Source organism: Sphaerodactylus townsendi, linkage group LG15 (genome assembly GCF_021028975.2).
Source record: "Sphaerodactylus townsendi isolate TG3544 linkage group LG15, MPM_Stown_v2.3, whole genome shotgun sequence".
NCBI classification, from domain to species: domain Eukaryota; kingdom Metazoa; phylum Chordata; class Lepidosauria; order Squamata; family Sphaerodactylidae; genus Sphaerodactylus; species Sphaerodactylus townsendi.
Window position 1 is genome coordinate 15,985,110 of NC_059439.1, and position 17,272 is coordinate 16,002,381.

Here is a 17,272-nt window from a genome sequence, read left to right on the forward strand (position 1 = left end):
ACTCTTTCAGCCTCACCTACCTCACAAGGTGTCTGCTGTGGGGAGAGAAGGGTAGGTGATAGAAAGCTGCTTTGGGACTCCTCCCAGGTAGAGAAAAGCGGGATATAAAAATCAGTTTTTCTTCTGAACGGTGCTACTTCGAGCTAGAATTTCCACAGCGGGATTTTCACAAACATTCGTTTCAGCAAGCATTCGTCGAGGCGAGCGAGGAAGAAAGGTCAGGCTTCATTGGATAGTCTCACCGTATGGCTTGAAGTGGGTCGCAGCCCTTGTGTCCAAATGGGTGGGTTCTTTGCCCTAAAGGTCTCTGCTGTCCAGGTTTGTGGCGGCTTCCAAGTTAAGACACAGAGTAGTGGAGAAGCAGGTTTCCTCGGGGTGTCTTTCTTCTGCTCTGATGCGGCTGCACCTGGCTGCTCGGGGTTTTAAAAAAATACAAAAAGCACTGGAAAGAATCACCACGCAGCTCGACCCAGTGAATCTTCTAGAAGCCAGATTGTACCGGTAGTCCTCTGCTCCCTAGCCCTGCTGCCAGAGGCGTAGCTGGGGGAAATGGAGCCCATGTTTTCCACCCCTGCCCCATGGACAAGTTTTCCATCCCCGCGCCCTGCCCACTCCATGCTCGGCCCCCCACGGACACCCCCCCCCCATTGTCCCACTTACCTGCCATTTTCTTGGAAGGCCGAGAGGGGAGGAGAAGAAAAAATATTTACTCCACCGCGGCCTCCATGGGACCTGGCGGGGGGGGGAAGGGGTCTGGCGGCAATTTTCCGCCCCCAATGTGACCCCACTGGCACCCACCCAGTGTGCCGGTCCCCACCCCTGGAGCAGCAGTGGCGTAGGAGGTTAAGAGCTCGTGTATCTAATCTGGAGGAACCGGGTTTGATTCCCAGCTCTGCCGCCTGAGCTGTGGAGGCTTATCTGGGGAATTTAGATTAGCCTGTACACTCCCACACACGCCAGCAAGGTGACCTTGGGCTAGTCACAGCTTCTCAGAGCTCTCTCAGCCCCACCTACCTCACAGGGTGTTTGTTGTGAGGGAGCAAGGGCAAGGAGATTGTAAGCCCCTTTGAGTCTCCTACAGGAGAGAAAGCGGGGATATAAATCCAAACTCTTTTTCTTCTTCTCTTCTTATAGCTATGTGTCTGCCTGCTGCAATGGCCCCCAACACTGCTTGGATGCAGTTTGGAGGCAAAGGAGGTTGTTCTCTGCCTCTGCATCCTCCGGGTTCATGCTGAAAACAGGCCAAGTGTCTGGAAAGAGAAAAGTATCAGTTTCTCTGCGGCAATGCTTTTGCGTCGAATAAGCCTCGGTCTCGTCGCATTTCAATCTAAGCAACATAAGGAGGTGGCAGACATCCAACGCGTTTGCCTGGGGTGCAGGCTGACGCCGTTCCTCTCCCGGCTCAGAGAGTGTGAGAAATTCTGGGGCAAAAGAGCAAATCCATTTTCCTGTCTGATTGGAGCCTACTCGTTGCCTTCTTTTTTTGCGGCACGCCCTCGGGCTGCAGCTCTGAGGATAGATCAGAGGCGCTTCTGCTGGAGAACACAGATCAAGCAAACGGAGAGGTTTACGTTATCTTCAAAGGGGCATGTCGTGCTGCTGTGGGAGGCGATCGAACAGCGTTCACCTCGGAAGTCTCGTGAGAGCAGGCTTCGATTTCCAAAACCCATTTTCTTAAAGCAGCCAGCATCTCTGCCAGACCAAAGGGCTGATCCCACAAGATTTTGGCAGAGGAGCTTTTGTGGGGAGGGTGGGTGGCTTTCTTCCCCCAGATTGTGTTGGGGTTCATTAAAAAAAAAACACGCTGTTCACTTGCATAGCTCAAGACATTGGAAGCCAACACAGTAGCTGACTTGTCAGACTTCCTGGTGCCCATGATCACATCTGAATAAGAGATAGCCCCTACAATGTCAGGGAGCGTTCTTGTGTCTTTAAACATATTCTTTGCCTGACCACTGAGCTCAGCATGCTCATTTTCCACCAGTTCTCTCCCTTTCCCATTTCAACCTTAAGAAAAATAAGACATGAAAATGACATATGCATCTTGGCCATACCATTGTAATTTTATTCATCCTTTTATTTGTTTGGTTTGTTTCAAAATATTTAAATATGAATAAGGCCGTTCTAATGATCCCTACTTCTTCCCCCCCTCTCCCTGGAGCACAGTTTGAGGAACAGCAGGATAGCTGTGGAACATCCCTGCATACAATTCAGCCACACTAAGGTGGCCTATTCAGGATTCAACATTTTCAGCTTCATTTTTACTTGAAAAAAAATCAAGCTTCTAGTCCTTAAAGTTTTTACAATGCTCAAATTAGGCTAAAATATTTGTGGATGGGCCCAGCGGTCAATGTGTTTTGTAGCACCTTGCCTCTTCTTGTGACGGGAGGAATAACTATGCTAAATAAGCAAATCTATGGACACCCCCCCCCCAAGTTTATTTCTAGGACCTAGATTCTAGTTTTCTCATTGCATGGTGTAGTGGTTAAGAGCAGGTGGATTCTAATCTGGAGAACCGGGTTTGATTCCCCACTCCACCTGAATGGCGGCGACTTAACTGGTGAACCAGATGTGTTTCCACACTCCTACATTCCTGCTGGGTGACCTAGGGCTAGTCACAGTTCTTGGGAACTCTCTCAGCCCCACCTACCTCACAAGGTGTCTGTTGTGGGGAAAGGAGCTTGTAAGCCACCTTGAGTCTCCATACAGGTATAAATCCTTACAGTGGTATAAACCCAAACCCTGCTGCTGCTTCTTTTTTCTTCTTTCTTCTTCTTCAGTGGTGATGGAATTTTTTTAAATGGAAGGGGAGGCATGCCTAAGAAACAAGCCCGTGTTGTCTTTTTTGTATGCATAGGAAAAACTGCGACTGCAGGGCCAAATCACGGAAGGCAGCAACATGATCAAGACCATTGCCTTTGGCCGCTATGAGCTGGACACCTGGTACCATTCCCCCTACCCAGAGGAGTACGCACGGCTGGGGCGCCTCTACATGTGCGAGTTTTGCCTCAAGTATATGAAGAGCCAGACAATACTACGTAGGCACATGGTGAGTGCTTCCAGCCACTTCCTGTCATGCAAACGTGTGCGTTAAGCTAAATAACTGCAGGAGTATCTCCCTACCAATAGCTGTGTGCATGTGTTTTCTTCAGGGGCCAACTGCATGATAGGAAACCAGGCCTGCCGTTTAACAGCAGGCTGCATGCTTGAATTGTTTGTTACCTTTCAAAGAAGGATGAAAGCCACCTTCTCCCTGACACGGGGAAGCTAAACCCCCCCTCTCTCATGAGCTAGATGTTCACATGCAGAGAGTTTATTGCATGAGGAAATCTCTCATCTGAAGTCTTGAAGTCCCCAGATGGTTGTCAGGTATTGTGTCTGAACATTGCAACTTAGTATAACTTAGCAGATTCAAATATACTCCACGTCTCAGCTAAGCCAAGAGGCGATAGGCCCCTGCAAGATAGCCCCTTGTAGCTTTTGAATTCAAGCTCACACATTCAAACAGCCAGCATCTCCCTTATTATCCAACCTTTAGATAACATTCCTTGGATCAGGGAGGTGGTGGGGGTTTTGTATGCGTCTGAGAACCAGCGTAGTGTAGCGGTTAAGAGCAGGTGGATTCTAATCTGGAGAACCGGGCTTGATTCCCCATTCCTCCACCTGAGTGGCAGAGGCTTATCTAGTGAACCAGGTGTGTTTCTGCACTCCTACATTCCTACTGGGTGACCTTGGGCTAGTCACAGTACTCTCTGAACTCTCTCAGTCCCACCTACCTCACCAGGTGTCTGTTGTGGGGAGAGGAAGGGAAAGGAGCTTCTAAACCAAACTCTTCTTCTTCTTGCCTGTTTCAGGGCATTGTTCTCATTGGCTTCTTCACTGCTGGAGTCTATTTTTGTGCACTGTCTGTCAGGGAGCCCTTTCAAGAAACAGACTCTTTCATGAGGAATTTAGATAACAGAACTGTAGCTAATAGAACTGGGAGATGGTGCAGTGCATGGGATTGGGCCGGAGCCGAAGAGCAGCTAGTCCTGAGCATAAAAGCGACAACCTTGTTGTCTTCTCTCCTTGACCTGGTCAGGTTCAAAGGCTGTTGGAAATTTATCCTTCTATGGCATTTACGTTTCCCTTAACTGCAGGAGGGAAGCGTGAAGTCCACCAGGGTCCCCAGTTTTTTGAGTTTGCAGAAACCTTTGGAATTCTGACACAGGGCAGCGGGTGCCCCTGTCCCCCGCTTCATGAGACAAAGCCAAGCAAAAATGTCAATGAGTGACATGACTCACTCTTCAATATTTCAGGCAGAAGTTCTGCTTAGCAGGTCTCTTTTTTAATCTGCCCAGTCAAACAGAAGCCCTGCTGGGCAAAAGCCTCACCTGCCCACTTCCCAAAAGCACTTGGCGATCACCAAGAAAGAAGTTGGCGGGCACAGATGCCACATTGGGAACCCCAAAGTGTGTGATCTAGCTGAATTCCGGGGGGCCCTTCTGTGCCACTGGAATTGGTTGGAACCCCGTTAAGGGCTTATTTTCCACAGAGGGGATTTAAGAGCGACACACATTCCGTGGGTTACTCCAGGTTTCCCCCCCCCCTTTCATTCCCAAGTACTTTGGCAGGAAAATAGAAACAGCCACACCTTGGCAGAAACGGGGCCCACCTATTTCCTCCCCTTGGCTTCAGAGAAGGGAAGGAAAAGCTGCCTGCTGGAAGCAGAAGGGTTGTTAACGCTGCCGGTTTCCACACTGAGCATTAGCCAGCATCTCGTCATCCGTGCTCTGGCTGTCCGCAGGCAGAATGGAAAAAGAGGCTTTGTAGCTCAGCAGCCTTGTTTTGGAACGAGGCTCTTGGCTCCTGGAAGCACCAATATGGGCACAGTAAAAAAAAAATCCATATGGCGGATTCAGGGGAAAATGTTGGCTTTGGGTGACCAGCCAGCATCTCGTCATCCGTGCTCTGGCTGTCCGCAGGCAGAATGGAAAAAGAGGCTTTGTAGCTCAGCCCAGCCTTGTTTTTGGAACGGAGGGTTTCCTGGTTCCTGGAAGGATCATCATGGGCACAGTAAAAAAAAAATCCATATGGCGGATTCAGGGGAAAATGTTGGCTTTGGGTGACCCATAAAAACATGCCTCTTTTTCAAAAGAAAACTTTGTTCTGCGAACCTTTTTAAAAACCATTTCAGTTGTCGTGGCTTTCCACACTTTGTTTAGCCAGGATGCACTTCGTTCTTTCTTGTTCCTTTTGAGAATGACACCTCTCCTTAAATGTGTTATCGGGTGGGCCTCGGCTGGTGCAGCTGGTTTTCAGCCTGAGCTCACGCAAGGTGCATCAGCTCTGTGTTAGTGCCAAATGCATAATGTGGATAAAAACCCTTCAAGGCGGGCCCTGCATTTGAGCTGCAGGTAAAGCCCTGCTATGGAGAGGTGGGTGGTGGAGAGTCTGTGGCTTAGTGGCAGAGTGCTCGCTTGGCTTTCAGAATGTCCTGAGTTCAATCCCCAGTATCCCCAGTTAAAAGGGTCAGAAAATTGGGGATGTAGCAGGATTCTTCCTGAGATCCTGGAGAGTTGCTGCCCCTGACAGCTGACCTTGATCAACCAATGGTCTGAGTCACATAAGACAGCTTCATGGGTATATTCGTGTAAACAGCGACCTTTCTGATCAAAGAAGTGGCTCCTCTTCTTGGGAGCAGAAGACGTTTTCCTGGAGGCTGTGAGAACATTTGCCTAGTTTCACCACCCAGTCAGAGAGGCAATCGAATGTTCCCGTAAAAATGTCAAGGTGGTCCCCTGTGAAAACACCAGGCTATCCCTGACCTATGGAGTGATGCCACATCATGGTGTTTGTTACAGACTGTGACTATGGGTTAGTTTGCCATCACCTTCTCCAGCCATCTACGCTTTACCCCCGGCCAGCTGGCCTGAGGCCCGTGTAAATACAAAGCAAGTCGTGATGTGTGATGACCCGTTCTGGGAAATTAAAAAAGCCCGTGCCCGGTGCACTTGGTCATACTGATATGTATTGGTGAATAGCACTTCGGATTTGAGCATGCCACCTTTCCATCCTCCAAGGAAGCAAACAGATAGAATCAGAAACAAATAACTTGGCTCACACATATACCTTGAGGTATTTTTAGGTGTCAGGATATGTTCCCTCTGCCACCAAAGAGCAGGGCTTGGGTTCAAGGTCTCGCACCTGGCTGTGGGGAGGGGGCAGTTGTCTTCATCTTCTGATATGTTAATAGTCCTTTTTCCTTTCTTTTCGTTTTCCTTTGATGCTTGTAACAGTAAATAACTGAAGCAACCCTGGCGCCTTTCCAGCGGTGAGAACTATCACTGCGCTGGCCTTGAGATGCTCAACTTTCAAACATCTTTCTGTCAGTTGTGTTATTCTCGCATTCCCTGGAAACGGGGAGGGGGGATTTATGACAGGAACTCTGGAGGACTAAAGGCAACTGTATTTCCATGTCAGAACTGGCTTTCTGAAAGCCAGATACTAGCTGTTATCAACAAAGACTTCTGATCCCGCATCCAGAGTCCGCTTATTGATTTCAAATACCTGACTTTAGGTCACCTCCTTGTGCTTTTCAAGCCACCGGTTAAATTCAGTAACCGCATCATGACACTTGTCCGTTGCTCCCCGTAGGCCAAATGCGTCTGGAAGCATCCTCCTGGGGATGAAATTTACCGCAAGGGCTCCATTTCGGTGTTCGAAGTAGACGGGAAGAAGAACAAGGTAATGTGTGTGGAGGAGCATTTTAAAATAGGATCTCTCTTTCCGCTTGCAGTCTCGGTGGTACAGTGCAGAATTCTACCAGCTTCCCCCTCCCCCCAGGTTCCGCATAACGTCTCCAAAGACATTGTGGTTCTTAACATGCATGCTCAGAAGGACCACAAACAGGGAGCAAAAAAATGTAGATGAGACTCCTAGCAAAGTCCTTTCCTCCACCCAGGGAATTATTTATTCAGTCTTTTGCCATAGGCCTTCTGTGCTGTTGAAGGTGGGAGTGATACAGGTTGGACCTGGAATCTTGCATACATAAGCCATAGAGTCTGCTGTGGCCTCTGACAGATTATATTCATTCATCACCAGCATGGTGTAGTGGTTAAGAGCAGGTGGATTCTCGTCTAATTCTAATCTGGAGAACCGGGTTTCATTCCCCACTCCCACCTGAGTGACAGTGGCTTACCTGGTGAACCAGATGTGTTTCTGGACTCCTACATTCCTGCTGGGTGACCTTGGGCTAGTCACGGTTCTTCGGAACTCTCTCAGCCCCACCTACCTCACCAGGTGTCTGTTGTGGGGAGAGGAAGGGAAAGGCGTTTGTAAGCCACCTTGAGTCTCCTTGCCAGAGAGAAAGGTGGGGTATACATCCAGACTCTTCTTCTCCTTCTAAATTGTATCTGGGTATCTATTGTTTAACCAGCACTGTTTGAAGAGATGGTGTTCTACGGATTCAACTGGTTTGATAGCTTGCTGAATAGGGCGATTAGATTTTTAAAATAAAACAGGATATACTTTTTTGGGTCACCTGGAGACCCAAAGTAAAGGATTGTGTTGCTATGGAATTGGGTGCTTGCTTTAAACCTGTGACACAGTTTACCACCTGGAACCCTCTGGAGCATTTGTATGGGATTGTGCTAGCTTCTCCCTTTGCCTTGGCTCCAGCAGTGTGCAAGCAGAAATGAAAACCAATGAAGCGCCATTCTTCTTGCACAAATAGGGATGCAGTTACTTTGACTCGGTGCCAGCAGCTGCTACAGTCTTTTCCTTTCTTGCGTTGAATCCAACTCTTGTTGGCCAGTATTGTGGGACAATCTCTGGAAATTCCATTCGAAGCTGATTCCAGGGCTCCCCGATGATTCCAGGGCTCCTCTAACAAGACAAAGGAGCTCATAGTGGACTATAGAAGGAATAGCTCAGAAATTCAGCCCTTGACTATAAATGGAGATCAAGTGGAGCGGGTGGCTAGTTTTAAATTTCTGGACGTTATGATTAAAGAGGACTTGACCTGGGGCGTACAGACTGCCGCGGTGGTTAAGAAAGCCCAGCAAAGACTGTACTTTCTGAGACTTTTAAGGAAGCAACAACTAGATGGAAAACTTCTGGTGTCCTTTTACCGCTGTGCTATAGAGAGTGTCCTAACCTACTGCATCTGTGTACGGTTCTCCAGGCACAGTGGCGAATAGGAAGGCGCTCCAAAGGGTGATCACTACTGCACAAAGGATTATCGGCTGCCCTCTTCCCTCCTTGGAAGAAATCTATAATTCCCAAAGCCTAAATAAAGCCCAAAATATTCTGAGGGACCCGTCTCATCCAGCACACTCTCTTTTTAAACTGTTACCATCTGGCAGACGATACAGGGCCCTCAGAACTAGGACAAAGAGGCTTAGAGACAGCTTCTACTCTAGAGCTGTGGCTATGCTAAACTCCTCTGCTTCATATTGATGTATTTGGGGCTGTGTAGGGATAGGTGGAGGAAGGGGAAAGTGACGATGATGTATGAGTCTGAAATTGTGTGCATCGAGGAATGCTGCTGTAAATTTCGTTGTGCGTGCACAATGACAATAAAATGCTTATGCTTATGCTTATGATCTGCCGTCTCCCAGCCTTGCGGTTTCTCCCTTTGAATGATCTCTCTGACTCTTTCCAGATCTACTGCCAGAATCTGTGCCTTCTGGCAAAGCTCTTCTTGGACCACAAGACTCTGTACTATGACGTTGAGCCCTTTCTCTTCTATGTCATGACAGAAGCAGACAACACCGGCTGCCACCTCATAGGATATTTTTCCAAGGTATGTTTTTTTCCCAGAAAAAGGGCGGCAGGGCGCTTGACCCTGCACAGGGAGAGGGCTCCTGTTTGGCACCGTGGGTGACAAATCAGAGGCTCATTCCGCACATGCAGAATAATGCACTTTCAAACTGCTTTCAGTGCCCTTTGAAGCTGTGCGGAATAGCAAAATCCACTTGCAAACAGTTGTGAAAGTGGTTTGAAAACACATTATTTTGCATGTGCGGAAGGGGCCAGAGTGATGCGTTTTAAACAACAGTGCCATCCTTTACAAAGTTACTCTAGTCTTAGCCTATTGGATTCCACAGACTGGAGTGACTCTCTATAGGATTGTATTGTTAGCTGTGTACCTAACATTGCCATCCTCAGCAGTTCTGTACCATTCTAAGCCCATGGATTTCAATGAATTTAAAGGGGTATGTGGTGGTTAAGAGCAGGTGGATTCTAATCTGGAGAACCGGTTTTGATTCCCCACTCCTCCACCTGAGTGGCAGAGGCTTATCTGGTGAACCAGATGTGTTTCCGTACTTCTACATTCCTGCTGGGTGACGTTGGGCTAGTCACAGTTCTTGGGAACTCTCAGCCCACCTATCTCACCAGGTGTCTGTTGTGGGGAGAGGAAGGGAAAGGAACTTGTAAGCCACCTTCAGTCTCCTTACAGGAGAGAAAGGTGGGGTATAAATCCAAACTCTTCTCTTCTTCCCAATGATATCAGAACAATTTTTCTCTGAACACTGCAGTCCTGTTCCTTTGAATTTTTCCTCCAAGGTGCTCAAGGTAACATATGTGGTTCTCTCTTCTTTGGTTTATCCTTACATTTCCCTAGTTAGAAATTAAAGTTATTATTGGGAGTGCGATTATTGTGTCTTGGCCTGGCTGAACTTGATGGCTAAGTAGAGGATTTGTTGCCCATACTCTAACCACTGTTCAGCCCTGTGCCCTGTCACCAATAACTTTTGAAGGTTCTGCCATTTCAAAATCAGCTTGGAAGTACGGCATACGTGTGAGGCAATGTCCAAAGAATGCAGGGTCATAGTCCTTTGAGCTGTTTGCAAGCCTTTGGCCCCTTCCTCACATGCAGAATGTGAGGGGCCATAAGAACTGAGGGATTATTCCGCCCGGAGACTTTGGGGAGGCGGAAACGGCTGCTGATAATTAACCCATTAACAACTGGCTAAGATCCGCTGTTTCCCCTCTCCAAGGGGAGTTAGGGGAGCTAGCTGGTGGCTGAAACGCCATCTGTTTTTTAACTGATTATAAATTAAGAGCGCTGCTTTTAACTGACATGAATTTTTAGTATTCTATTTTGTTATCCGCTTGTTTATATTGTGATGTAAACCGCCCTGAGCCCTTTGGGGGAGGGCGGTATAAAAGTGGAACAAATAAATAAATAAATAAATAAATAAATAAATAAGAATAATTCACTTTCAATCCACTTTCACAATTGTTTGCAAGTGGATTTTGCAATTCCGCACAGTAAAATCCAGCTGCAAGATGCATTGAAAGTGGTTTGAAAGTGCATTATTCTGCATGTGTGGTATTTTGGATTCCTGCTACCTTGTTCTGACTACCTTGAAAAGCCGTGTGCTTGAAACCACACTTCTTGCTTCTCTGACGATGCTTCTCGAGTATGGCCCCCTGACAGATGTGATCTTTGTTTCTAGGAGAAGAATTCATTCCTCAACTACAATGTTTCCTGCATCCTGACCATGCCCCAGTACATGAGGCAGGGTTATGGCAAAATGCTCATCGACTTCAGTAAGTAAGGCACTTAATATCACTTTACTTCCAACACCTCACTCTTCATCCCTCCCAGATACATTTTCTGTTGCCTTCAATCCCTACCCTCTCAGTGCTCTGCAAAGAACATGGTTGTCATCCTGGGGCATTCGGTTAACAAGATTCCACGGTGAATTTTGTATGCACAGAATATTTTAAATCGACTGCTCTGAGAACACTGCCTTCAGAAATTCTAATGCCATGACGTGCTGTCGAGGCGGGTGGAATAGCAGTCTGGAGGTTGGCTAAGCCAGATTCCAAAAGAGTCTGGTCTCTTCTCTTCTGCAGGCTACTTGCTTTCCAAAGTGGAAGAGAAGGTCGGCTCCCCCGAACGACCGCTTTCAGACCTGGGCCTTATCAGCTACCGTAGCTACTGGAAGGAGGTCCTCCTTCGGTATTTGCATAACTTCCAAGGCAAAGAAATCTCCATCAAAGGTAAGGTTTTGGGTAGCAGGTTACCTTTCTGGGATTCTTTATCACCAACACCCCAAATCTCCTACAAGACTGGAAGAGCTACTTCCTAGTTCACTTGGCCAAACTTTTTTTTTTAGTAAGAGGAGGAATTGAGGCTTTTTTTGGGAGGTTCCCCAGAGCCCTAGTCTTAAGTCTGCTTTCATAGCCATGGCTGTATCTTTCTCGGGCGAGCTGTTTACATTTACACTGCACTCTGTTATGTTGGTTGAAGGAGACAGCGTTACACCTTGAGCCTCCCAAGGTTCCAGCAACAGAAAACCATTTTAAAGATTCCAGAGCTGCCAGAAGATGGGGAGAACGGCCTCCTAGGTCAGTCCAGTTGTCCCCTTTTATTTCGTAACAGGGCTTTTTTTGTCTCCGCATTTCAGAGATCAGCCAGGAGACAGCTGTCAACCCAGTCGACATTGTTAGCACTCTGCAAGCGCTCCAGATGCTTAAATACTGGAAGGGCAAACACCTGGTCTTAAAGAGACAGGTAAGAACGTGTCTGTTCACACAGGTGGGCTCCGCATTGAATTTAGCCTTCAGCCCATTTCTTGCGTTTTGCTTCCTTTCTGTTCTGCCCTTCATTTGCCTTGAGCAGTGGCGTAGTGGTTAAGAGCAGGTGTACTCTGATCTGGAGGAACCGGGTTTGATTCCCCGCTCTGCTGTCTGAGCGGTGGAGGCTTATCTGCGGAATTCAGATTAGCCTGTGCACTCCAACACATGCCAGCTGGGTGACCCTGGGCTAGTCACAGTTCTTCTGAGCTCTCTCAGCCCCACCTACCTCACAGGGTGTTTGTCGTGAGGGGGGAAGGGCAAGGAGTTTGTAAGCCCCTTTGAGTCTCCTGTAGGAGAGAAAGGGGGGATATAAATCCAACTCTTCTTCTTGAGTGAAATGATGGACGTTCAGCTAGGTGCTGTTTTTCCTTACAGTACAAATCTGTTAATAGAATGATGCTGCCTGTTAAGTCTTGGTAGTCAATCATCAGACCCTAGATGCAAGATCAGTAGTCTTTATTGAGTAGGCAAGAAGTTCCTTAAACTCAGGAAGCCAGTTTTGCTGGATCTGACTTCCACAGTCATTTTTATCTCCATTCGTACTCCCTTATATCGCCCCTCCCAATTTCCCAGAGAACATGTGAAAGTAAAGTGTGAACAAGTTTTTGTTTTTGAAAGCAGGCATCCCAAGCTTAAAGCAGCTGATAGTCAGATAGTTTCCTGCTGGGGCTCCAATCCTTCCACCTTCCCCCTCCCGGAGTCCCAAGCGGGGGCAGCCTTGTTGTCTGCATTTCTAAGCATATAAAAACAGACCAAACAGAGAATAGATCCGTGAACATATCAGAGGGCTAATTACGTAGTAAAGCATAGATCAATCCCCGTACAGCAGATCTGGTACTCCCTCACCCAGATGTGAAACTCATCACCCTTTGGCACCTGCCTCATTAACTGATGTTAGGAAAGGCAGGTTTCATTCCTGATACTACCTGGCACTCATACTGCACTTTCAAGTATTCAGTGTATTTTGCGTACGTTGGTTGGATGGATCCTACTGCTGTTGCTATTGCTTTCACTCTGTCTAGCCCAACTCCCTTCCTTACTGCATTCCCAAAACAGCATATAATAAAACCTGTTGTTGTTAACAATTATTTTTATTATTACTACTAACGCTGCTATGGCTATGTTCTATTATTTGCCCTCTTTCTGCCAAAGTGTTGGCAATTTTAAAAACTGTAATAATAATATAAATTAAATACATTCAAAGCATCAAAACAAGACGACTGCAATAGGGCTTGATTAACAAGGCGCTCTGATACTAACCAATACTACGAGCTATGTATTTGGGGATGCAAACGATCTGCATACCTGAGTATGGCTAGGAAGAGAACTGGAGCATAAGAGCAAGCAGATTTCCTGATAATTGTGTAATAAAGGCCAGGCTCAAGTCAGGGACTCTGAGGCTTCTCTGCCACTCCAGCCGGATTATTTGAAGAAGAAGAGGAGTTTGGATTTATACCCCACCTTTCTCTCCTGTAAGGAGACTCAAGGTGGCTTACAAGCTCCTTTCCCTTGGGCTGAGAGAGTTCAGAGAGAACTGTGACTAGCCCAAGGTCACCCAGCAGGAATGTAGGAGTGCGGAAACACATCTGGTGAACCAGATAAGCCTCTGCCACTCAGGTGGAGGAGTGGGGGATCAAACCCAGTTCTCCAGATTAGAATCCACCTGCTCTTAACCACTACATCAAGATGGCTCTACGAGGCCATAACAGTTCAGTGCAGAGAATAGGCTGCAGTTTGGTTTCTGGGAACAGAAGGCCCTTCTGTTACTAGACCAGAACTTTTCTAAGTTCTGATCCAGTAACAGAAGGGCCTTCCGTTCCCCCCATCCACCTCCCTAAGAGCTCATTTGAGCTCCCTGAAATGCTCCACTCCAGGAGCAGCATTTCCAGGAGGCAACAAAAAGGTAGGAAACTGTAGATTCTTAAAAACAGAAATAACAATTTTTGTGGTGGGAAAGAGCCTTCGGTGTCCTTTCCAGAAATGGAAGACTAGTCCTCATAGAAAGGAGTCCTAACAGATAAGATTGTTAGCTAGTGGGGGGGGGGAAAGCCATCTACCAAGTTTGTTTCCCTAACCTTTGGGGTGCTGCTTAGGAAACTGACGTGTGTAGATCTCTCTTGTCCTATCAGTCAACCTTTCTCAAGCCTTGAACTTGTCCTTTCTTCGCCCCGTTTTAGGATCTTATTGACGAGTGGATAGCCAAAGAGTCCAAAAGGTCCAACAGCAATAAAATCATGGATCCCGGCTGTTTGAAATGGACCCCTCCCAAAGGAACTTAATGGACCCGCCTCTCCAAGAAGTGCGGATGCCCCATCCCCACCGGCCACCGCCCCTTTTCCCAGCATTGAGACCTGCCCTGTGGGATCAGTGGATGTGTCGTGAACACCAAACCCCCTCTTCCGTGAGCTCTCTGTTCTGTTTGAGGCCGCTTCACCGCAGACCCTTGGTGCACCCAGCAGAGGCTGCTTTGGAGGAATGTTCGTACACGCCAGCCTCAGCAGAGTCGCCAAGATGTGAGAGTTTGGTGCACAGCGACGAGGGGGGTCCCGCGGAGCAGCTGTGCTCGCTAGTGTCGGTCTTCTCCACCCGCTGCCCCTTGAGCCGCAGAGGTCGTCTTTCCCCACAGGGGTGTGTTTTGCATTTCGGTGTCTTGCTGGTTCCAGCCCACTTGCTTCCCTGGCCACTTTGTCAGTGTAAATGCATTGTTCTCCCCACCACTACCCCCGGGCACAAGCGGAAAGAACGCAGCACCCGTTGGGCTGTTTCAGGATCCGCAACGTGTCGCATCCGTTCGCAAGCCTAAGCATGGCCTGGACCTTGCTGCAGGGGCCCAGGCAAGGAAACTTCCATGCCATGTTCTTCTTTCTCTTCCCTTCAGCACGTAATGCCCCGAAGGGCTCTGCTTTCAGGGACCCTGTTGCTTTCTGTTCCCTTCTGGCTCAGAACGTTCAGGTGGTACAACTGTTGCATAGCTCTCAGATCATGCATCCCACCCAGCCGAGTCCCCACAGCAGTGTCCGTGCACGCAGGTGGCTTGTCCTGGCACATGATGTGCTGTTGCTTTTGCTTATCCTTGCCAGGCCTCAGTGGGAGTGAGGGATGCTACTACCTGACAACCAATGTTGAACTAGGTCCTCCTTTGATAGCTTTCAAAAAAGAAAGAATCCAGTCTATCCACAGGCTTTAGAAGAGTTTGGTTCAGGGTTGTTGTTTTTTTAATTGTGGAGGAAGGGACTCCAGATCTGCATCCAAGCCTTGGCACAGTGCCTTCTGCATTGGCCGTCTCCACCTGCTGGATTTCCTCCTGCTCCAAAGAAAGCTACTGCCCAAGAAAAGCATGTCTTGGCCACACAGTCCGGCCCTGGCTGCTTCCCACTGCCAGCCCATTTACTATCCACATCCAGCACCACGTCTTGCTTGTGGCAAGGTCCCCAAATCTGGTAACACCCCACCTGTGGAACAGCTTGAGCTGCTTGCTACCAGGTACAATTTCCACCGGGTGGTGATTGACGTGGCGACTGTGCTGGCTCGGTTGTGGGCTGTGCTGCTGCATTTAAAAAAGATTTGTCTTTCCCTCTTCTGCTGCTATAGGGTCATCCAGGGCCAACTGCTTGCGCTGCATCTGGTCTACCTGATCATTGGTTACCTTGCCTTGGTCCACCTGATCATTGGTTACCAGAGGCATATCAAGGGGAAATGGCACCCAGGGACAACCCCTGCCCAGGGCGCACCCCCCACACACACTCAAGGGTGGGGGCGGCTCCGACAGGTGCCGTGGCTTCCAAGCCAGGCTGGCGCAGGGGAGGAGGGGGTGGGGCCGACCCCCCCCCCAACTGTTGCGCCCAGGGACATTTGACACACACACCCTGGTTCCCATTACAGATACGCCACTGCTCGTTACTTTGGAGAGTGTCAAGTAGCGAAATTCGGTACATCAGCATAATCGCCACACCACGTGCAAAGATGCCAAGAACCCCCACAGTTGCGGAGAACCCCTGAAGCTACTAAGGGCAGATGGTCATGGTTGATCCCAGGGGTTTCTGAGATGGCTTTCTCTGCAGAAGCTCTTGTTCAAATGGCCCTGCAGTGCAGGATATCTCCGAAAATCCTGCGTTTTTGCCCCATTCCAGGATGCAGCTGTTGGTTGCACATGGGCGTTCATCAGAAGACAACACCACCCTGGAAATGTTTTGCAAAAATTTGCTTCAGAGACAGGCCTGTGGATGCAACTGGCATTGTGTACTTATGGTGGGTTGGGGGAACTTTGCCCTCCATCCCTCAAGGTATTTTCACTCATTAAAACTGGGGTGAGAGCATTCCTTCTGCCTGCCAGTGCTGTGTTTCTGCCAACTCACCCAACATGGGAAATCACTAGGACACAGGTGTCAAACTTGTGGCCCTCCAGATGTTCATGAACTGCAATTCCCATCAGCCCTTGCCAGTATAGCCAAAGCTCATGTTGGGAGGGACTGATGGGAATTGTAGTTCATGAACATCTGGAGGGCCGCGAGTTTGACACTCCTGCACTAGGAGTTATGTTCACATGAGTCTTCAGTGACCTGTGTGAATTTCTGGGTAGCTACTGACAAGTGGGTGTCTCGCCTGGGATTTGTTCTGGATTGCCTTAAGAGCCTCTGTGAACAAGGGTGAGGGTTGTACCTTTTTCACCTCTCTTCACCCTCTCTAGAGGAAAATCCCCTGGGCAATGTAAAAGCATCCCTGCCCTTTCTTCACCCTCCAAGTCTGATGTGGTCTTCAGCAAAGGAGAAGCTTAGGGGCAACAAATGCAACCTCTGTTTCAAGGTGGACATTTCAAGAATAGTCACCTTGTCATACTTGGGAGGAGAGGAACTGTGTGTCGTTCAAAGTCTGACTCCCGCACAGACCTTTTCCCCCCCGCAAGCAGTCCTGTGGTTGACTTGTGTTCTTTGTTGTCTTTCCACTGGCATTCTAAGCCTACTGACATTTCTATTTCTGTGCTCGTCGCCGGCAACTATCAGTCACTCCCCTCAGCTTCTAGGTTATAACCGGCGGTGGGGCGGCACGTGCCGGCTCAGTCTTCGGTGGGATGGGAGGCTGGCCGCCTTTGTACAAAAAGCTGATCTCTTCGTTCCCTGGATATGTTAGAATATGCTACCAGTGTAACTATTTCTCAATAAAGCATGTTCTCTGCTCTGACTTTCTAGTCCTCATTGATAACGCGGAACAGAGCGCCTGCAATGTCATGGCTTAAGGTGCCCATGTTATTTATTTATTGTTTATAGTTGTTTCACATATTGTTATTTATTTTGATGTTCACCACCCAGAGCCCTTAGGGGAAGGGGCGGTATATAAATTTGAAGATAAATAAATAAATGGGCTGACCAATATCAGGTCTTCAGACTGGAGTCAATAAACAGACTCTGGATGTTTGCTCAGAAGTCTTTATTGAACACAGCTAGTACCTGGCTTTGGTAAAGCCGGTTCTGCTGGGCTATGGAATTACAGTAGCCTTTATCCCCTCAGAATTCCTGCCATGACACACACACACACCCGTTACCCATGGAATGTGAGAATAACACAACGTAAAGAAAGATGTTTGGGAGTCAAGCATCTCAAGGAGAGCACAGTAATAGTGTCCAGCCACCTGCTGCCTCCCCGTGCTGGGAAGGCACCTGGGTCACTTCTAGTTTCACTAGTTTCAAGCATCAAAGGAAAA

General features: G+C 48.2%; 1 protein-coding gene across 2 annotated transcripts in view; it reads left to right on the top strand.

Annotated features, from left to right (window-relative positions):
* Positions 1-16,752, top strand: part of KAT7 (lysine acetyltransferase 7) — a 30,009-nt gene extending 13,257 nt beyond the window's left edge. For both annotated transcript variants that reach the window (XM_048517385.1, XM_048517386.1), the window contains exons 9-15: positions 2,858-3,049; positions 6,637-6,726; positions 8,645-8,785; positions 10,446-10,539; positions 10,849-10,995; positions 11,403-11,509; positions 13,752-16,752. In XM_048517385.1, coding sequence (XP_048373342.1) covers positions 2,858-3,049; positions 6,637-6,726; positions 8,645-8,785; positions 10,446-10,539; positions 10,849-10,995; positions 11,403-11,509; positions 13,752-13,853 — 873 coding nt within the window. In that variant the 3' untranslated portion in view covers positions 13,854-16,752. The remainder of the gene's footprint in view (positions 1-2,857; positions 3,050-6,636; positions 6,727-8,644; positions 8,786-10,445; positions 10,540-10,848; positions 10,996-11,402; positions 11,510-13,751) is intronic.
* Positions 16,753-17,272: the final 520 nt, after the last annotated feature.